The 21,825-nt window shown below is 47.7% G+C and overlaps 1 protein-coding gene across 2 annotated transcripts in view; it reads left to right on the top strand.

The window, feature by feature from the left end:
- TMCO4 (transmembrane and coiled-coil domains 4) overlaps nt 1-21,825 on the top strand; it is a 44,370-nt gene that overhangs the window by 6,811 nt on the left and 15,734 nt on the right. Inside the window, exons 2-10 of one of the 2 annotated variants that reach the window (XM_081203075.1) lie at nt 1,203-1,387; nt 3,475-3,649; nt 5,624-5,651; nt 8,972-9,107; nt 11,847-11,944; nt 13,142-13,285; nt 17,053-17,172; nt 19,084-19,248; nt 20,123-20,259. In XM_081203075.1, coding sequence (XP_081059201.1) covers nt 1,212-1,387; nt 3,475-3,649; nt 5,624-5,651; nt 8,972-9,107; nt 11,847-11,944; nt 13,142-13,285; nt 17,053-17,172; nt 19,084-19,248; nt 20,123-20,259 — 1,179 coding nt within the window. In that variant the 5' untranslated portion in view covers nt 1,203-1,211. Of the gene's footprint in view, nt 1-1,199; nt 1,388-3,474; nt 3,650-5,623; nt 5,652-8,971; nt 9,108-11,846; nt 11,945-13,141; nt 13,286-17,052; nt 17,173-19,083; nt 19,249-20,122; nt 20,260-21,825 lie in introns of both variants that reach the window. The other variant, XM_081203074.1, reaches the window with a different exon arrangement.

Below are 21,825 nucleotides of genomic sequence, written 5' to 3'. Positions count from 1 at the left end.
AATGTATATAAAACAGAACAATTATGACAACAGATGGAAATGAACACACACAAAACGAATAGCTAAAATAAGCACAGTTACATCCGGATCAAGTAAGAAAGTCCAGGTCATGAAAGGAAAAACAATGAGATTAAAAGTCGTCTTCACATAAAGAAAGAATATTAGTGTGATTTGATTGTCAGAATTGCCGGCCTTGTGACGATGGCTGTCTTGGAATTGACAGTCCCACTATACATGTAATAAAGGAATGTCCTTATCGAAATGTCAACCAATGCGTAGTTTTCTCCATTGCAGCTATATGGAAGAAAGTTTATTGACAGCTTTAAAGCAATCAACGTAGTACAAAACAGGCTCTGTAATCCCATGGCAGGGGCGCTTTTTGAGACTTCTGCAACCTAGTGCAGACAGCATGTTGGGTTTATGTTGAGGCAGATTCCGGTTCCACCAGCAAGACCCTGAAAAATGAATCTCATGTACAGATGGACAGCAGCTTTATCCCAGTAATATTAGCATTCATAAAGGGGGGCCCACAACTTCTCAAATGCATCGACCCAGTAGAGGTCTCTCTATGTATTAGGGTTGCCTAATATCCATGGCACAGATAGAGAAAAGTTTTAGATACAGTGGACGCTCGGGTTGCTAATGTGATCCGTGCAGGATGCATGTTTGCAACCCGCAGCGTCGGCAACCCACAGGGGCAGGTCTGCTCATGCGCAGGTTGCGATTCAGCGCTTCTGCGCACGTACAAAGCGTGATTTAGCGCTTCTGCAAATGCACGGCCTTCAAAACCCGGATGTAACCCGTTCTGGTACATCCGGGTTTTGGCGGTCCGCAACCCGAAAAAACACAACCTGAAGCGTCTGTAACCCAAGGTATGACTGTGCAGTCGTACCTTGGTTCTTGAATACCTTGGTACTTGTACATTTTGGCTCCTGAACGCGAAAACCCGGAAGTAAGTGTTCTGGTTTTTGAACATTTTTTGGAAGGCGAACGTCTGACGTGGTTTCTGCTTGAGTGCAGGAAGTTCCTGCAGCCATTCGGAAGTCACACCTTGGTTTTTGAACGTTTTTGGAAGTCAAACAGACTTCTGGAATGGATTACATTCGAGAACCAAGGTACGACTGTATATTTGTGTGTGTGTGTGTGTGTGTGTGTTCTATTGCATGTTTATTCCCTGTACATATCTCTGGTTTTTGCAGCAGCTGGTGAAAATGGCAGCCAACCGCCAGCAGCGGTGGAGGCCCTGGGGAAGATTGGCGCAGCCACAGCTGGAGAAGGAGGAAGTGTCTGAATGCGTGGGCCGGCAGCTGGGTGATCCGGGGAAGTTTGCCTATGCGGCCCTCTGCGCTGTCTCTTTGGCATCATTGTTTCCCGAGGAAGAGGAAAGGTAGGCGCTCGAGCGAAGGAGAGAATGCAGGTTCTGCTCTGTTCTGTCCTCATTCCTCCTGACGGCATGGAGGGGGATGATGGGAGTTGTAGGGTAAAGGGACCCCTGACCATTAGGTCCAGTCGCGGACGACTCTGGCGTTGCGCCGCTCATCTTGCTTTACTGGCCGAGGGAACCAGCGTACAGCTTCCGGGTCATGTGGCCAGCAGGACTAAGCCGCTTCTGGCGAACCAGAGCAGCGCACAGAAACGCCGTTTACCTTTCCGCTGGAGTGGTACCTATTTATCTACTTGCACTTTGATGCGCTTTCGAACTGCTAGGTTGGCAGGAGCAGGGACCGAGCAACGGGAGCTCACCCCGTAGCGGGGATTCGAACCGCCAACCTTCTGATCGGCAAGCTCTAGGCTCTGTGGTTTAACCCACAGTGCCACCCGCGTCCCTGATGGGAGTTGTAGTCTGCAACTTAATGGAGGGCACCGCATTGGTTGCCCATGCCATAGGCTGGGGAGAATCCCCACTCCGCCAGGAAGCTCCCCAAGGTGAGCTTGAGGCCGTTGTTATCTCCGCACCTAACCTTTTTCGCAGGGTTGTGAAAATAATGAGGGGAGAAGGAGCTTCGGAGAAGGAGAACTCAAATGATTGAGGAGATGGAGCAACTCCTTTGAGGAAAGGTTGTTTCCTCAAAGTCGCTTGTGGCTTTCTAGTTTAGTGAAAAGGCGGGGAAAAGGCGACATGATAGAAGTTTGTAAAATTATGAAAGAAGAATGGCAGACAAAATTAATGGACTATGCAGAATTGGACAAAATGACAGGAAGGATTCGAAACCTTCGGGACCAGAGATTTACAGAAGATTGGAAGAAGTATATGAACTATTTGAAGAGCAATTGTAACCAACAAATTACGCTAGTAGGACTACAAGAAGTTTTGTAAGGAGAAATATATGAAGTGTTACAAAGTAGATAAAGAATAGAGATATTGGTTATGAGTTTTAAATGTAATAGGGAAAGTAGGAAGTGTATTCTAAGAGATTAGATTGGGAAATTTTCAGACAGAACTGATGGAAGTCAAAAATTGAATAAGTTGTAAAAGTATGTTTAATTACTGTTGAAAATGATACTGTTGAAAATGGTATGTTAAAAAACTAATAATTTTATATATATATATATATATATATATATATATATATATATATATATATATTTGCTTTCGTAGATTTTCACGGGTACAGGAATGCAGGTTTTGGTGTCTTCGGGTGTTTTGGTGTCTTCGGGTGTCTAAACTCTTACACGGGAAGACACCCGAAGACACCAAAACCTGCATATATATATATATATATATATATATATATATATATATATATGTTTTTTAACATACCATATATATATATGTCTGTGTGTGTGTGTTTGTAAAATTATAGGCATATATGTGTGTGTGCTTGTAAAATTATAGGCATCACAGAAGCACTGGATAGAGAGAAGCTTTTCTGCCTCTCTCTCGTATGACAAGAACTGGGGGGGGGGGTGTCCAATGAAGCTCAGTGTAGGGAGATTCAGGACCGATGAAAGAAAGCCCTTCCTCACGCAGCAGAGAGTTAAACTGTGGAACTCCCTGCCACAGGAGGCAAGGATGGCCACCAGCTTGGATGAATCATAGAATCATAGGATTGTAGAGTTGGAAGGGATCCTTGCAGTGCAGGAACCTTGACTGAAAGATCCCTGACAGATGGCCGTCCAACCTCTGCTTAAAAACCTCCAAGGAAGGAGGGTCCATCTCCCGAGGGAGTCCGTTCCACTTGACAAACAGCTCCTGTTGTTGGAAAGTCCTTCCTGAATCTCCTTTCTTGTAACTTGAAGCCCTTGGTTCGAGTCCTACCCTCCAGAGCAGGGGAAAACAAGGTTTAAAAGAAGATTAATGAAGGACGAGATGTCTATGGTTGCTAGCTAGGATGGCTTTTGCTCTGCTCCGCAGTCAGAGGCAGCCCTGCCTCTGAATACCAGCTGTTGGAAAGGGCAGGAGGGGAGAGTTGCTTTTTTGCTTGGCCCTGCTTGCTTACCGTTTTTGTCTTCTTTGTTGTGTTTGTTTTGAAGGCCGTATAGGACGGGTTTCGTGGAGAGCCTGGTGGAATGGCTGCAGCTTTCAGATGCCGTCCTGCCTGCTATGTTGGCGTTTGTCGGTGGTCTGGGGGGCGAAGGGACGGAGACTTTTGCGCAGATCCTCTTGAAGGAGCCGCTCATGAAAGACGACCCCAGCATCATCACACAGGTAGGTTCTGTTGGGATACTGCCGGGGAGACGGGGGCATCAGGCAGGCCCCCAGCTGGCTCCAGCCACCGGCCGGCAGCCAGGCGAACTCCGGTCTCCCTTGGAACAGCATCAATCAGCGACACAATCCTCAGATACCTTTAGAGACTTGGCACGCTCTATCAGCAGAGTGAATCAATCTTCACACAACGAAAGTGGCAGACAGAGACATGTATAAGCATTATTTACAGGCGTTTATTCAGCATAATCCAGGAACAAAGGGAAAACATGTCTGCTTCCCTTCGTGTCCAAGCAAACAGCAGATAAAGAAAAAGCAATATACAAATGGAAGTTCCCAGCAAGCCTGTGCGGGAAGTAAACAGGCATGTGACACACAACAGTCATGCCTGTTCCTCTTAAGGTGGAACGGAACGATATCCTAACAGGTTAGACTCCATCTCCATCTCCACATTCTCTGCTTAGCACCACTGTGAACAAGTCAAGAAAAGGTTATAATTCTTTGGCAAAAATTTGCTGCTGCTGAGCCAGACTTAACCAGAAGGATCTCTGGTGCAGATCCTCCACCTACTTGCGCTTTAGTAATCTGCAGACAAGTTGCTATGCTTTTTAAAGAGAGAGAAAGCGAGAAGGAAAAAATATTTAGTTTTCCAGCTATACACAGTTGTTTTTATTCAAGATGGACATCTGCGAACTTTTAGTAATGTAGCTTCTGACCTCTTGTTAGAAAAAGCTGGCCTTTCCCCAAAATAACTTAAGACTAACAATGCATAAGCCAAGTGGTTGCTTAGCTTGTTTCTGAACTACTCTGAATGGTCCCCTCTGATGATGATGATGATGATGGTGATTTATTTATACCCCGACCACCTGGCTGGGTTTCCCCAGCTACTCTGGGCGGCTACCAACCAAATATTAAAAACAATACAGCATTAAACATTAAAAACTTCCCTAAACAGGGCTGCCATCAGGTGTCTTTTAAATGTAAGATATTTGCTTATTTCCTTGACATCTGATGGGAGGGTGTTCCACAGGGCAGGTGCCACTACCGAGAAGGCCCTCTGCCTGGTTCCCTGTAACTTCACTTCTCTCAGGGAGGGAACTGCCAGAAGGCCCTCGGAGCTGGACCTCAGTGTATACTGGGCTGAGGCTTTAAAGGCCAGCACCAACACTTTGAATTGTCCTTGGAAACGTACTGGGGGCCAATGTAGGTCTTTCAAGACCGGTGTTATGTGGTCTTGGCGGCTGCTCCCAGTCATCAGTCTAGCTGCCGCATTCTGGCTTAATTGCAGTTTTGAGTCACCTTCAAAGGTAGCCCCACGTAGAGCGCATTGCAGTGGTCCAAGCTGGAGATAACTAGCACATGCACCATTGAGCAGCTGTTCTGTCCTGAGCTACCACAGATTTCAGATTTTCCACCTTCAGTGGATCCTTTCGGTATCCACTAATATGCCAAGGAAGTTGGATCAGGCCAATGAACCGTTCAGGCCAGCATCCTGTTCTCACAGTGGCTAATCAGATGCCCCAACAGGAAGCCCCACAGCAGGACCCGAACATAGCACATGTGGTTCTCAGCAACTCGCATGCAGAGGCAGGATGTTGCCATTGTGGATAGTGGCCTTCTCTTCCAGTCCTCTTTTAAAACCGTGGAAATTGGTGGCCATCACCACCCCCTATGGAAGCAAGTTTTAACTCTGCAAAGAAGGACTTTAGCATCCGCCGACCCTAAGTTAGCCTAGCCTGAACGAGAATAAAATTGCGCACAACCTTCTTTTTTCATTTTGTTTTGCATACCCCCACTTTCTTAGAGAAGGGATTAGCTATTGGTTGCAGGGGTTATGGCTAACTATGCGGCACTTCAGTGCCAAAGATCAAGTACATTTTAAATTGAGACTTCTGTGCATATTCAGAAACCTGCACTTAAAGGGCTTCCCTTTTTAATATGTTCTCATTATTCTTCCCCCCCCCTCTTCTGTTCTAGGATCTTGTGTCCTTCTCTCTCAAGGACGGTAAGTGAGATTTGAGGACCCTCTTTCTCCTCTGAGTTGTTATCAAAAATATAAAACTGTTAAACGGAAATGATTTCATGGAAATGTGGTGTGATTTCATGTGGTTTATTGCGTTTCTATCCCACCTTTTCCTCCAAGGAGCTCAGACTGGAATACAGTGGTACATCGGGTTAAGTACCGTATTTTTCGCCCCATAAGACGCACTTTTTCCCCTCCAAAAATGAAGGGGAAATCGGGGTGCGTCTTATGGGGCGAATGCCTGCAAGCCTCGCGCGCCCGGCAGGAGGTCCGACCGGGTGCGCGAGGCTTGGGGCGGCAGCCTGTCGCCCGAAGCACGGGGAGCCCTCTGGAGGGCTCCCCCTGCTTCGGGCGAGTGTCTGCAAGCCTCGCGCACCCGGCAGGAGGTCCCACCGGGTGCGCGAGGCTTGGGGCGGCAGCGGACTGCTTGCGCGCACCGAGAAGCTTGGGGCCAGCTGAGCTCAGCTGGCCCCAAGCTTCTCGGTGCGCGCAAGCAGTCCGCTGCCGCCCCAAGCCTCCCGCACCCGGCAGGAGGTCCCGCTGGGTGCGCGAGGCTTGGGGCGGCAGCGGACTGCTTGCGCGCACCTAGAAGCTTGGGGCGGGCTGAGCTCAGCTGGCCCCAAGCTTCTCAGTGCGCGCAAGCAGTCCGCTGCCGCCCCAAGCCTCCCGCACCCGGCAGGAGGTCCCGCTGGGTGCGCGAGGCTTGGGGCGGCAGCGGACTGCTTGCGCGCACCTAGAAGCTTGGGGCGGGCTGAGCTCAGCTGGCCCCAAGCTTCTCGGTGCGCGCAAGCAGTCCGCTGCCGCCCCAAGCCTCCCGCACCGGGCAGGAGGTCCCGCTGGGTGCGCGAGGCTTGGGGCGGCAGCGGACTGCTTGCGCGCACCTAGAAGCTTGGGGCGGGCTGAGCTCAGCCCGCCCCAAGCTTCTCGGTGCGCGCAAGCAGTCCGCTGCCGCCCCAAGCCTTGCGCACCCAGCGGGACCTCCTGCCGGGTGCGGGAGGCTTGGGGCGGCAGCGGACTGCTTGCCGGCATGCAGAAGCTTGGGGCGTGCTGAGCACGCCCCAAGCTTCTAGGTGCGCGCAAGCAGTCCGCTGCCGCCCCAAGCCTTGCGCACCCAGCGGGACCTCCTGCCGGGTGCGGGAGGCTTGGGGCGGCAGCGGACTGCTTGCCGGCACGCAGAAGCTTGGGGCGCACTGACCTCAGCTTGCCCCAAGCTTCTGGATTAGCGCAGCGCACCTGGGGGGGAAATAAATTTTTTTTCCTTTATTTCCCCCCCTAAAATCTAGGTGCGTCTTATGGGCCGGTGCGTCTTATGGGGCGAAAAATACGGTACTTAATTCATTCCGGAGTTCCGTTCTTAACCTGAAACTGTACTTAACCTGAAGCACCACTTTAGCTAATGGGGCCTCCTGCTGCTGCTGCACCGCCAGAGCACAATTTCTATTCTCATCCTGAAGCAAAGTTCTTAACCTGGGGTACTATTTCTGGGTTAGCGGAGTCTGTAACCTGAAACGTATGTAACCTGAAGCGTATGTAACCCGAGGTACCCCTGTACGTGGTCCCCCCCCCCCACTCAATCCTCACAACAACCCTGTGAGGTAGGTTAAGCTGAAAGGCAGTGACAGGCCCAAGGTTACCCAGTGAGCTTCATAGCCAGGTGGGAGGGTTTTGAACCCTGGTCTCTCCCAGGCCCTAGTCCGACACTCTAAACCAGGCATAGGCAAGCTCGGCCCTCCAGATGTTTTGGGACTACAATTCCCATCATTCCTGGCCACTGGTCCTGTTAGCTAGGGATGATGGGAGTTGTAGTCCCAAAACATCTGGAGGGCCGAGTTTGCCTATGCGTGCTCTAAACCAATGGCTCCCACAGTGGGGATTAAGTAGAGGGCAATAAGGATTACCTCGCCAGACAATAAGAGGCAAGGGAGCTGCAAGGGGGCACTGGAGGTGTAAATGACTTATCAGACCTTGGGTATTTGGCATCAATTTAATCAGTTTTGCTGAATTAATCTATTATTATTAGCATTAATATGCCGCCCAATTGGCTGGGTTACCCCAGCCATTCTGGGTGGCTTCCAGCAAATTAAAACACAATAAGACATCGAACATTAAAAACTTCGCTATACATGGCTGCCTTCAGATGTCTTCTAAAAGTCAGGCGGTTGTTTATTTTCTTGACATCTGATGGGAGGGCGTTCCACAGGGTGGGCGTGGCTACTGAGTAGGCCCTCTGCCTTAAATAGTTTCAATTGGATTTGAATCAATGTGCAATGAATTCTTATTGTTTTGAATTTCTTCCTTAGTGGCTTGTGAAAACGGCTATTCTGAATAATGCTTTTTTTAAAAAAAGGATGGAGTAGGGGGCATTGGGGATGAGTTTATGGAACCAAGTGGGTGGTGGCCCAAAAATCACTGGCTCTCTGCTGGTTCTTGGTCCTAGCTTAAATGTCCAGGAAGAAACAGGACCTGGTTTGTCCCAGGGGCCAAAGGCTCCCTACCACTGCCTTAGACAAAAGCCTGGGTGGGCTAAACCTGTGTACGTATGGGGGATTTGGTATTCTGGTAACAGTTCATTGGGGAAATTTCATCATGCCGTCCTGTCAAACGGAGAGTGATGGGAATTATAGGGACAGAACTACCCAAACTGTATAGAAACTTACGCATGTATGCTACTACAACGGCCAGAACATATAGGCATATTAAACACATAAAACGTTATATACAATTAATGGAAAAAGGTGTTCAAAATAACTTTTATTTAAAAAAAGACCAGAACCTTTTCTTTTGGAAATTATAGGGACAGAACTACCTAAACTGTATAGAAATTTATTCATGTATGCTACTACATCAGCAAGAATGCTACTTGCCCCAAAGTGGGAAGAAGCAGAAGTCCCAGCAAAGGAAGAATGGATACAAAAACTTACGGAATATGCAGAAATGGCGAAACTTACTGAAATAATAAGAAATCAAGATAACAATTTTTTAAAAATAAAAGAATGGAAATGGTTTATTGAATATTTACAGATAAATCATAAAGAGATAAGAGCTTTGGCAGGTTTATTGTAATAACCTGCAGTTTTATAAGTTTTATAATAAATGAGCAAATTACGTTAATTTGGATATGCAGAAGATATTAAAAACAAATCTAAGGAACCGCAGAAAGAGGGGGAAGGAAGTCAAGTTTTGAAATATTGTAATGATTGTAAAATTAGTGAAAAATCTGAAAAGCATAAATGAAATTTAAGTGGGGGAAAGACACTGACTAGCCGCATTTGGTGGCCTTTGGCTCTTTCCTTGCCTTCCAGGCACCTACGACGCCCGAGCGAGGGTGCTCCTCTCCCACATCACCTGGCTGCTGAGGATTCCCCCTGCAGAACTGGAAGCTTCGGAGGAGCGTCTGCTTGAGTGCCTGAAAGAGGAGGAAGATGAGGAGGAATCTGAGTAAGGCTGTTTCCCCAGAAATGCTTTCATGTTGTTGTTGTTGTTTAGTTGTTTAGTCGTGTCCGACTCTTCGTGACCCCCTGGACCAGAGCACGCCAGGCACTTCTGTCTTCCACTGCCTCCCGCAGTTTGGTTAAATTCATGCTGGTAGCTTTGAGAACACTGTCCCACCATCTCATCCTCTGTCGTCCCCTTCTCCTTGTGCCCTCCATCTTTCCCAACATCAGGGTCTTTTCCAGGGAATCTTCTCTTCTCATGAGGTGGCCAAAGTATTGGAGCCTCAGCTTCAGGATCTGTCCTTCCAGTGAGCACTCAGGGCTGATTTCCTTCAGAATGGATAGGTTTGATCTTCTTGCAGTCCATGGGACTCTCAAGAGTCACCTCCAGCACCATAATTCAAAAGCATCAATTCTTCGGCGATCAGCCTTCTTTATGGTCCAGCTCTCACTTCCATACATCACTACTGGGGAAACCATAGCTTTAACTATACGGACCTTTGTTGGCAAGGTGATGTCTCTGCTTTTTAAGATGCTGTCTAGGTTTGCCATCGCTTTTCTCCCAAGAAGCAGGCGTCTTTTAATTTCGTGACTGCAGTGATTATGGAGCCCAAGAAAGTAAAATCTCTCACTGCCTCCATTTCTTCCCCTTCTAGATGCTTTCATAGAACCATAGAATCGTAGTGCTGGAAGGGACCCCATGGGTTAGAGTACAACCACCCCTGCAATGCAGGAATCTCAACTAAAGCATCCATGACATCTCTCTTTATCCAACCTCTCCTTAAAGACCTCTGAGGAAGGAGAGTTCTTTTTTAAGAAAATATGAAGAGCCCTGCAAGGAATCAGGCCAGTGGCCCATCTAGTCCAGCATCCTCTTCTCCCAGTGGCCAAGCAAATGCCCCAGTTGGAAAGCCCACAAGTAGGGATCATGCCCCAAGAACCCTCTCCCCTCCTGCGGCTTCCAGCAACTAGTATTCAGAAGCATTGCTGCCTCCAGCTGTGTAGAGGCAGAGCGTGGCCACTGTGGCTAAAAGGTAAAGGTAAAGGGACCCCTGACCATTAGGTCCAGTCGTGGACGACTCTGGGGTTGCGGCGGTCATCTCGCTTTATTGGCCGAGGGTACAGCTTCCGGGTCATGTGGCCAGCATGACTAAGCTACTTCTGGCGAACCAGAGCAGCACACGGAAACGCCGTTTACCTTCCCGCCAGAGCGGTACCTATTTATCTACTTGCACTTTGATGTGCTTTCGAACTGCTAGGTTGGCAGGAGCAGGGACCGAGCAACGGGAGCTCACCCCGTCACGGGGATTCGAACCGCCGACCTTCTGATCAGCAAGTCCTAGGCTCTGTGGTTTAACCCACAGGGCCACCCGCGTCCTGGCCATTGTGGCTAGTAGCCATTAAAAAACAAACAACCTACAACGTTTACGTCCTTTAAGAACCCCTTTGCCACAGGTGTCCTTGAAACCTTGCGCAATTGCAAGTCTGGTCCCTATGAAAAATCAGCTGCCAGCCAGAGGTGCAGGGTTGTTCCCTTAAACAAATACTTTTAATCTGCTGTTATTGGTCTTCTGGGAAATTGCCTGTGTACATATTTTAATAGCTTCTGTTTTCACTACACAAGCTGCCAAATCGCTAGGAAGGATTTTCAAGGTAAGCGTTGCCAGTACTGTTCTTTTATTACCATTATGATTTCTGGTTCTGTTTTCAGCCATAAAAAGTAAGCATTATTATTATTATTATTATTATTATTATTATTATTATTATTATTATTATTATTCCCTATCTTTCACCCCAGATTACACACGTTAAAGCCACACAGATAAAACTCAGGTTGCTAAAAATACATAATAAAGGTAAAGGGACCCCTGACCGTTAGGTCCAGTTGTGACCGACTCTGGGGTTGCGGCGCTCATCTCGCTTTACTGGCCAAGGGAGCCAGCGTACATCTTCCGGGTCATGTGGCCAGCATGACTAAGCCGCTTCTGGCGAACCAGAGCAGCGCACGGAAACGCCGTTTATCTTCCCGCCGGAGCGGTACCTATTTATCTTCTTGCATTTTGACATGCTTTGAACTGCTAGGTTGGCAGGAGCAGAAGTAAAGGTAAAGGCAAAGGTAAAGGGACCCCTGACCATTAGGTCCAGTCGTGGCCGACTTTGGGGTTGTGGCGCTCATCTCGCTTTATTGGGCGAGGGAGCCGGCGTACAACTTCCGGGTCATGTATGTGGGCAGCATGATTAAGCCGCTTCTGGCAAACCAGAGCAGCACACGGAAACACCGTTTACCTTCCCGCCAGAGCGGTACCTATTTATCTACTTGCACTTTGACGTGCTTTTGAAGTGCTAGGTTGGCAGGAGCAGGGACCGAGCAACGGGAGCTCACCCCGTTGCAGGGATTCGAACCACCGACCTTCTGATCGGCAAGCCCTAGGTTCTGTGGTTTAACCCACAGTGCCACCTGCATCCCGGGAAAAACAACAACAACATAATAGATAATAGTTAAAAAGCAATCCAGTTCTAATAGAATTGAAATAATATTTTAAAAAGTCAAGTGTGTTGAAATACAGAGGGCAAAAGCAGTGCAGCACTATTAAAGCCCTTTTCTTAAAAGAAGGCAGGGGACCAGTTTGCAAAGGTGCCAAAAAGAGTTCAATGAAGGGGCCTGCCTGATATCAATAGGCAGGGAGTTCCGAAGTATAGGTCCTGTTGCGACTCTCACACCCATCTCTTCTGCCACCGCTAGGACGGCAGCAGCTGTGCGGAAGAAGAAAGAGAAAAACAGGAGGTTGAAGAGGTACCTGTTGATCGGCTTGGCGACTGTTGGCGGGGGGACAGTAATAGGTGAGTGACACCGCGCCCCCATCTGTTGTCTACGCCAGCTAGGGGCAGCTGGCTTCTAACCTTCTTGTGACCCACTTGCTTCTCCAGACCCAGTCTAGTTAACCTGTGGCCCTCCAGATATTGATGGACACCAGCTCCAACCAGTCCCCTTTGGGCCAGCATGGCTAACAGTTAGGGATGATGGGAACCGTTGCTCAGCAGCATGCCTGGTTCAAAGGTCCCCCCCCCCCATTGAAAGAAGGCAGAGTTACGATGGAGTTAGTAAAGTTAACTTTGACGTGCTTTCGAACTGCTAGGTTGGCAGGAGCAGGGACCGAGCAACGGGAGCTCACCCTGTCGCGGGGATTTGAATCGCCGACCTTCTGATCAGCGAGTCCTAGGCTCTGTGGTTTAATCCACAGTGCCACCCATGTCCCTTTACGATGGAGTTACTATTTATTAAATATGTATATTGCCCTGGCCTATACCCACAGGTTTCAGGGCGGTTACAACATGAAATCACACCTTTTTTCAATTCATTATGGATCATTTCCCAATACTCTTTCCCTCTTTTACAAGTCCACCACATATGAAGAATGTTCCCTCAAACTCTTTGCATACCAACACTTATCTGATTCAGTCTTATACATCTTAGCAAGCCCACTCGGAGTTAAATACCATCAGCAAATCATTTTCAAGTGGTTCTTCTTCAAAGAATAACATGCTGTAAACTTCAAGTCAGAGTTTTCCCAGAGGTTAAAAATCTATATTGTCTCCTATATCTATTGCCCAGTGTGTCATTGAGGCTATAAAAAGCTTGTCTTTTGTTTCCCAGTCTAATAACAAAAGTTTGGACAAAAGTTTCTTTGTGTTTTGTAGAAATTCTTTTTTCGAATTGTGAGCTTTGGTCTGCAGCATTAATGACTTCAACAGTTTAGGAGAGAGGGTGTGCAGCCTGGGAATGAGACACTCCCAAGGGCCAGAGAATCATAGGATCCTAAATTTTAGAGTTGGAAGGGACCACGAGAATCATCTGGTCCAACCCCCCTGCAGTGTAGGACCCTTTTACCCAAAGTGTGACTCAAACCCATGACCCTGAGACTAAAGAATCTCACTCTCTGCCAACCGAACCTGGGGATCTGCACTTTGCTCCCAGGTCTGAGGTTCCCTTCCCTTGACCCTCTGCCAGGAGTTGAAACAGCATCCCTCTGTTTTCAGGTCTGACGGGGGGCCTGGCTGCCCCCCTGGTGGCAACGGGAGCGACGGCGATCATTGGCAGCGCTGGGGCCGCTGCCCTCGGTTCGGTGGCCGGGATGGCTGTCATGGGGTCGCTCTTTGGAGCTGCGGGAGCTGGACTCACAGGTAAGCCACCTCCTTGGTGCTCCTTGGGTGCAAACCAAACTCTTCTTCTATGCAGCTGGGTCTCTAGGGGGAAGCAGGGGGCAGTGTGTCCACCTATCTGTTTAGTAATAATAATAATAATAATTATTATTATTATTTATTATTTATACCCTGCCCATCTGGGTTGGGTTTCCCCAGCCACCCTGGGCGGCTTCCAACAAAACATTAAAATATAGTGGTCTGTTTAACCATTAAAAGCTTCCCTAAACAGGGCTGCCTTCAGATGTCTTCTAAAAGTCTGGTAGTTGTTTATCTCTTTGTCATCTGATGGGAGGGTGTTCCACAGGGTGAGTGCCACTACCAAGAAGGCCCTCTGCCTGGTTCCCTGTAGCTTTGCTTCTCGCAGGGAGGGAACCACCAGAAGGTCCTTGGCGCTGGACCTCAGTGTCCGGGCTGGACGATGGGGGTGGAGACGCTCCTTCAGGTATACTGGACCGAGGCCGTTTAGGACTTTAAAGGTCACCACCGACACTTTGAATTGTGCTCGGAAACGTACTTTTAGGACCCTAACCCAGTGGTTCCCTAAGTGGGCAGTAGCCACCTCTGTGGTGTGGGTGGTGGGATTACCTGGCGGGGGGCACTAGGAGGCAATTGAGTGCCCATGACTATCAGAGCTCCAAAAACTGGTTGTCACCGGATCAAGTTTGAATTAATCAAACTGAAAAGTTTTAATTGGATTTTTCACAAATGTTTGATTAACTGTTACTGTTTACTGAATTTTATTGCCTTCCTTAGTGGGTTGTGCAAACTGCAACTATCTGGTTCAGTGTTGTCTACACTGACCGGCAGCAGCTCTCCCAGATTTCAGGTGGAGAGTGTTGCATGCAGAAGGGGCCGGATTCAATCTCCAGCATCTCCGGCAGGGCTGGGGGTGGGGGGAACCTTGTCTGAATTTTTGGAGAGCTGCTGCCAAGCAGTGTATTTATTTATTTTTATAATATTTTTATTTGATTTTTAAAAAATAAAGAAAGGAAAGGAAAGAGAAAAAATAAAATATACATCCAAAACACCATACGAAATCCACATATTGAGATTACTCTGAATCTCCTGACTTCCCCCTATTCCTTCCATGGGTCCTTTTGACTCTATTTTCAACTGCATATCAACACAATACAGCATTTCATCTTCCTAAGTTATCTATACATTTTGTTACGTTACAAGTGTGTTTAAAATCGTGCTAATGTTTTGACCTGTTTACAATGATTTTGTATACCATATTTTTCGCTCTATAGGACGCACCGGACCATAGGAGGGGGAGAACAAGGGGGGGGGAATTCTCCCCCTCTCTGCGCAGTGCCCCTTCAGCGAAGTGGGAGGAGAAACGGAGCCCCTTCCATTTCTCCTCCTGCTTCGCTGAAGGGGCGCTGCGCAGAGAGGGAAAACTGCAGTGCCTCTCCAGCAAAGCAAAGCCTGGAGAGCAAGAGGGATCGGTGTGCACCGACTCCTCTCGCTCTCCAGGCTTCAGGGGGCTATCCGCAAGCCTGCGGAGCACAGTGAGAACTCCTGCTGCGCTCCGAAGGCTTGTGGATAGCTGCCTGAAGCTTCCGGGGGCTTCAGGCTGCTTCAGCGAAAGCAATGCGAAGCCTCTAGAGTGCAGAGGGAGCTCTCCCTCTGCGCTTCGGAGGCTTCGTGTTGCTATCGCTGAAGCCAAGGAGCCTGCATTCACTCCATAAGACGCACATACATTTCCCCTTAATTTTTGAAGGGGAAAAAGTGTGTTTTATAGAGCGAAAAATACAGTATATGTGATGAACATTTCTCATTCTTTTTAAAATTTCTGTCTTCTTGCTTCCTGATCTTCCCATTTCGGCATAGTCCATCAACTTAATTTGCCATTCTTCTTTGATTGGGGTTGTCCCTTCGTTCTATCTCTGGTCTAGCAGCACCCGAGCGGCCGTTGCATTATACATAAATAGTTTCCTCTGGTCTTTTGGAATCTCGGTACCTATAATTCCTAATAAAAAACTTCTGGGTTTTTTTTTAAGAAAGGTTATTTTAAACATTTTTTTCATTTCATTAAATATCATTTCCCAGATTTTTTTTTAGTTACATTGCAATTCCACCACATATGATAAAAGGTACCTTCTTTTTCTTTACATTTCCAGCATATATTGGTACAGCTGCCAAGCAGTGTAAAACAGGGGTGAAGGAACCTTTCTGGGCAACCTTCAGAGTGGGGGGGGGGCAAAGTGGGTGGGACCTTTGAATGCCAGCTACACTCCAGTCCTGATTCTGGGCTTCCCATTGGGGCATCTGGTTTGGCTGCTGTGAGTACAAGATGCTGGACTAGATGGGATGTTGGCTTGATCCAGCAGGGCTCTTCTTTTGGGGGGTGACAGCAGAAACTCCAAGGGACACGGGTGGTGCTGTGGGTTAAACCACAGAGCCTAGGACTTGCCGATCAGAAGGTTGGCGGTTCGAATCCCTGCGACGGGGTGAGCTCCTGTTGCTCGGTCCCTGCTCCTGCCAACCTAGCAGTTCGAAAGCACGTCAAAGTGCAAGTAGATAAATAGGTACTGCTCCGGCAGGAAGGTAAACGGCGTTTCCGTGCGCTGCTCTAGTTCGCCAGAAGCGGCTTAGTCATGCTGGCCACATGACCCTCGGCCAGTAAAGCGAGATGAGCGCCGCAACTCCAGAGTCGGTCACGACTGGACCTAATGGTCAGGGGTCCCTTTACCTTTACCTTAGCAGAAACTCCATGCCCAGGGACAGTCTACCAGTTGGCCACTGCGAGAACAGGATGCTGGAGTTGGTGAGTTCCCTTTGGCCAGCAGCCAGACTCCTAAGTTCCTAGGAGATTTGAGCGTATGCCAATAAAAATTTTTAAAAAATTATACTGCCCTTCATCTGAGATTCACAGGGCAGTTTACAATGTAAAAACACAAAAAGTACATAAAAACTGTGTGTCTCATTTTAAAAAAAAGTAGGTCATGCAAAATTGACGTTAGTAAGCCATGCTCCTTGCTTAAAAAAAATTGGGGGGAGGGCAAGCCAGCCCCTGATCCCCACCCCTAGGGGCACTACATGCCTTAAAGGTAAAGGTAAAGGGACCCCTGACCATCAGGTCCAGTCGTGCCCGACTCTGGGGTTGCGGCGCTCATCTCGCTTTATTGGCCGAGGGAGCCAGCATACAGCTTCTGGGTCATGTGGCCAGCATGGCTAAGCCGCTTCTGGCGAACCAGAGTAGCGCATGGAAACGCCGTTTACCTTCCCGCCGGAGCGGTACCTATTTACCTACTTGCAGTTTGACGTGCTTTCGAACTGCTAGGTTGGCAGAAGCAGGGACTGAGCAACGGGAGCTCACCTCGTCATGGGGATTCGAACCGCCGACCTTCTGATCGGCAAGTCCTAGGCTCTGTGGTGTAACCCACAGCGTGTCCCTCTCCTACCTGCCTTACACACTTAAAATAAATAGAGAAATCTTATGTCCACAGTCACTGTGCAAATATAAGATACAACAGGCAGCGGTGAATCTGTGACCCAAGCCGTGTCTTTGGGTCCCTGTGATGTTTTTCCTCGCTGTTATTTATTTCAGATGTGTTTGGCTATTTCCGCAGCTTAGCCTCTTAAATCATTGGTCGCTGTGCAATGTAAAGATGGGAGCGGTTGGTTTGACAGGCAACGGATCTTATTGGTTGAGCCCGATGTCCATTTATGCAGCTTGGCCTGGAGTCCTGCGGACAAAGGGCAATCTATAAGAGGGGCTCTTGTTTCCCCCCCCCGTTCAGGTTACAAGATGAAAAAGCGCGTGGGGGCCATTGAAGAGTTTGAGTTCCTGCCCTTAACGGAAGGGAGGCAGCTCCATCTCACCATAGCCATCACTGGCTGGCTCACGACTGGCAAATACGGTAAGGAAGAGGCAAGCAAAAGGGGAGCGCTGCAGCAAAAATGTTGCAGCGTGTGGTGGGGCCGCCCAGTCCAGCATTCCTGGCATTCAGCCATCCCTTCTTTCAGCATGTTCATTTCCCCTCTGGCTTTCTTGCTTACCACCACCATTGTAACAAATCAACCTTCTGCGGCTTACTGAACATGCTCAGTCCCCGTCGGGCTGCTTTGGTGTCCCGTCCCCCCAGTCCACACATACACACTTAGCCTTTTCCCTCCTAAAAATATTTACTTTTGTGAACACTGGGGATCTCCCCAAACCTTCTGGCTCCTGCCTCCCTCTCAACCACTTGGGCTACATCTGTAACGGCCTGAATCTCAGAAATCGAGGGTGTCCCCAACACCACCAGCAACGTTTGGGGAGATTCCATGACATCACAGCAGCACGGCCAATAGCAGGGCAGAAGCCTGGCAGGGGGCAGAATTGTGGGTGAGATTGGCACGGTAGCAATGGCAGGTTTGAGGTTTTCCTGGGTACACAGATGGGATTGATTTCATTTGAAAAAACATGCAGCCCCCGAATCTGTTTGTCTTACATTCTGATCCCTACACACTCCCCCCTGGGGTAGATTCTTGTCTTAGCAAATGTTCCTAGCTTTGCTGCTTGTGTGGAATCTTTCCTATTTAAGTCTCGCAAGGACGCTGTTCTCATTAAACCTGTTTGCTCTATAAAACAAAGACGTTATATTTTTTTTACAGTCTATTTCCATTTGCCTTTCACACCAGTTTATTTTCTGAATAACAAGCGGCGTCCCATGAGCCGTGGGGAGAAGCTCCTGGGTGAAAGGGTGAACGTGTTAATGTGCTCTTGCAGAGGTTTTGAAGTTTAGCAGAGGAGCCCAACAGCACTTTACAACTCAGTGTTGCTGGCCCTTTGCCTTGGAGGAATCTGCTCCCAGCACTAATATGCACAGCGCAGGCATGATCTTTCAAGACCTGGTTCAATAAAGGTAAAGGGACCCCTGACCATTAGGTCCAGTCGTGGCCGACTCTGGGGTTGCAGCACTCATCTCGCGAACCAGGGGTGAGCTCCCATTGCTCGGTCCCTGCTCCTGCCAACCTAGCAGTTCGAAAGCACCTCAAAGTGCAAGTAGATAAATAGGTACCGCTCCGGCGGGAAGGTAAATGTTGTTTCGGTGCGCTGCTCTGGTTCGCCAGAAGCGGCTTAGTCATGCTGGCCACATGACCCAGAAGCTGTACGCCTGCTCCCTCGGCCAATAAAGCGAGATGAGCACCGCAACCCCAGAGTCGGCCATGACTGGACCTAATGGTCAGGGGTCCCCTTTACCTTTACCTAAGCTGCTCTGGGAGCTTTTGGGACTGAAGATCAGAGCACTGAAACTCTAAATAATAAATAAATAGATAAAATTTTATCCACGACCATGATAATGCAACACCTGTTTGCATCAGAAGGTGGCTGAATCTTCCCATTTTGCTTCCTCCTCGTTTCTCACCTTTCCAGTCTTTGATTTCAGCACATCCCACTCCTGCGTCAGTTTGCATTTATTAAAGAGCACCGGAATCTGCCTGCATTTTGGGGAGCAGTCTTCTTTAAGACACACGTTTTGCCTAATATGTTCATTTTTGCAAGCCGGTCCCCCCTCCCAATAATATAATGCATTATGTATGCCCCCCCCCGATTCCTATTTCTGTGTGCATGTTTCCCTAATAACACTTCTTTCTGTGTATACACAATATTTGTTAAAGAGCTGCATTGCAAAATTCAGGAGAGCATGACATTTGAAAGGCAGCTGCATTTTTCAGCCCGCTTACTGCTTCAGGAAGTGTATATTCTGCATGGATTCTGCACCTCCCCCTTCCCATCTGTGTCTTATTAATTCTTCGTGTCTGCAACTTTTTCTCCCTACTTTTAGGGAGTTTCACGGCTCCCTGGAGCAGCCTGCTGCAGTCCAAAGAACAATATTGCTTAGCTTGGGAGAGCAAATACCTGATGGAACTGGGCAACACGCTTGACACTTTGCTGAATGGATTAGTCAACGTCGTGGCTCAGGAAGCGCTGAAATTCACTGTCTTATCAGGCAAGTGGTTGGCTGTCATCCACGCTGGGCGATTATTTTCCCACAATTATTCTATGTTCCACCTTCCGCCTGTTACTTCAATTTGAAGCCCTCTCGCTCAATTATCCCATGACTCTTGGCTAGCCAGATATACTTAACGTTTCTTTTTTAAAAAAGAAAACCAAGTTCCTAGTCCCTATTATTATTATTATTATTATTAAAATTTGTACGCTGTCCCATACCTGTATAGAGTGGCTGGGAAACCCAGCCAGATGGGCGGGGTATAAATAAATAAATTATTATTACTATTATTATTATTATTATTATTATTATTATTATTATTATTATTATTATTAAAATTTGTACGCTGTCCCATACCTGTATAGAGTGGCTGGGAAACCCAGCCAGATGGGCGGGGTATAAATAAATAAATTATTATTACTATTATTATTATTAAAATTTGTACGCTGTCCCATACCTGTATAGAGTGGCTGGAGGCATGTTCACAACCCGCAGCGTTCGCAACCTGCTGCGCCGCATCTACGCATGCACGGGTTGTGATTCAGCGCTTCTGCGCATGTGCAAAGCGCGATTTAGCGATTCTGCGCAGGTGTGACCGCCGAAACCCGGATGTAACCCGTTCCAGTACTTCCGGGTTTGGGCAACCTGAAGCGTCTGTAACCCGAAGTATTACTGTATCTGTTTTATTTTCTTCATTTCAAAAGGTTTATATGCCGCTTGGTTGTAATAAAACCTCAATGCGGCTTAGAACTAGAATCGGTGCAGATGCTGGCCTCACCAGGGACAGCAGACTCTGGCAAAAATCCTATTAGATTTGTATGTAGCTTTCTGATTTCCAGCTGTCCTGTTTCCTCTCCCCTGCCCCACCCCCCAGGCATCGTCACGGCGCTCGCATTACCCGCCTCCCTGCTCACGGTGGCCAGCGTGATTGATAACCCCTGGGGAGTGTGCCTCCACCGCTCGTCTGAGGTCGGCAAACACCTGGCTCGAATCCTGCTCAGCCGGCACCAGGTAGGAAGGTGGCTTGATGGTCACAGCCCAAGTCCAAGTGTGCCTGAGCTGGGGAAAATCTCTGTGGGATCTCTGTAGTAGAGGGGGTCCTGGCTCAGTTGGCAGAGCAGTGAGGTGTAGCAGAGCATTGGAACTTCCAGTACCTGGGAGACCAGGGTTCAGATCCCCCACTCGCCCATGAGGCTCACTGAGTGACTCTTCCAGCCTAACCTACCTCACAGGGTTGTTGTGGAGATTTTTTTTTTAAATGATATTTATTAGAAGTTTAAAGATTACAGAAAGAAGAAAGAAGGAAAACAATAAAAAGTTTTACAATACATAAAAAGAAAAACATAAAAAACACAATACAACAATACAGCAAAAGAAAAAACAAAAACACTAAAACACACATCCAGTATTCCATATCTTTACCTTTCATTTACTTGTTTCATCGACCTCCTCACACCTCCCTTTTTTGTATTCTAGTTCAATTAACTATTTCAGCAAATTCTTTCCATCTTTCTCAATTTTTGTTCTATATTTCTCTTAACAGTCCAACCTTAAATTTTTTTCATTTTAGCCCATTATCAATCAGCTTTTACCCTTAAATTTTAACCCATTTATAACCCTTTTTCATATTCTCTTAAATCATTACAGCTGGAAACCCCTTAATTGCAATCCAACATCATTCTATCATTCATTAATTTTACAGTATTTCTGTAGATAAACTTTAAATTTCTTCCAGTCTTCTTCCACCGACTCTTCTCCCTGGTCTCGGATTCTGCCAGTCATTTCTGCCAATTCCATATAGTCCATCATCTTCATCTGCCATTCTTCCAAAGTGGGTAAATCTTGTGTCTTCCAAGGGTTGTTGTGGAGATTGAATGAAAGAAGGGGAGAGAATCATTTAAGCCACCTTGAGCTCCTTGGAAGGAGAGGTGGAATAGGAACTCAATAAATACAGTGGCACCTCGGGTTACAGACGCTTCATGTTACAGACGCTTCAGGTTACAGACTCCGCTAACCCAGAAATAGTACCTCGGGTTAAGAACTTTGCTTCAGGATGAGAACAGAAATCGTGCAGCGGCGGTGCGGCAGCAGCGGGAGGCCCCATTAGCTAAAGTGGTACCTCAGGTTAAGAACAGTTTCAGGTTAAGAACGGACCTCCAGAACGAATTTAGTTCTTAACCCGAGGTACCACTGTAAGTAAATTTGCTTATCCGTAAGATCGCCTTGCCAACAAAGGTCCGTATAGTTAAAGCTATGGTTTTCCCAGTAGTGATGTATGGAAGTGAGAGCTGGACCATATAGAAGGCGGATCGCCGAAGAATTGATGCTTTTGAATTATGGTGCTGGAGGAGACTCTTGAGAGTCCCATGGGCTGCAAGAAGATCAAACCTCTCCATTCTTAAGGAAATCAGCCCTGAGGGCTCACTGGAAGGACAGATCCTGAAGCTGAGGCTCCAATACTTTGGCCACCTCTTGAGAAGAGAAGACTCCCTGGAAAAGATCCTGATGTTGGGAAAGATGGAGGGCAGAAGGAGAAGGGGAAGACAGAGGACGAGATGGTTGGACAGTGTTCTTGAA

This window comes from Podarcis bocagei (assembly GCF_964188305.1).
Source record: "Podarcis bocagei genome assembly, chromosome: 7".
NCBI lineage: Eukaryota > Metazoa > Chordata > Lepidosauria > Squamata > Lacertidae > Podarcis > Podarcis bocagei.
This window is presented reverse-complemented; position numbering and strand designations above follow the sequence as displayed.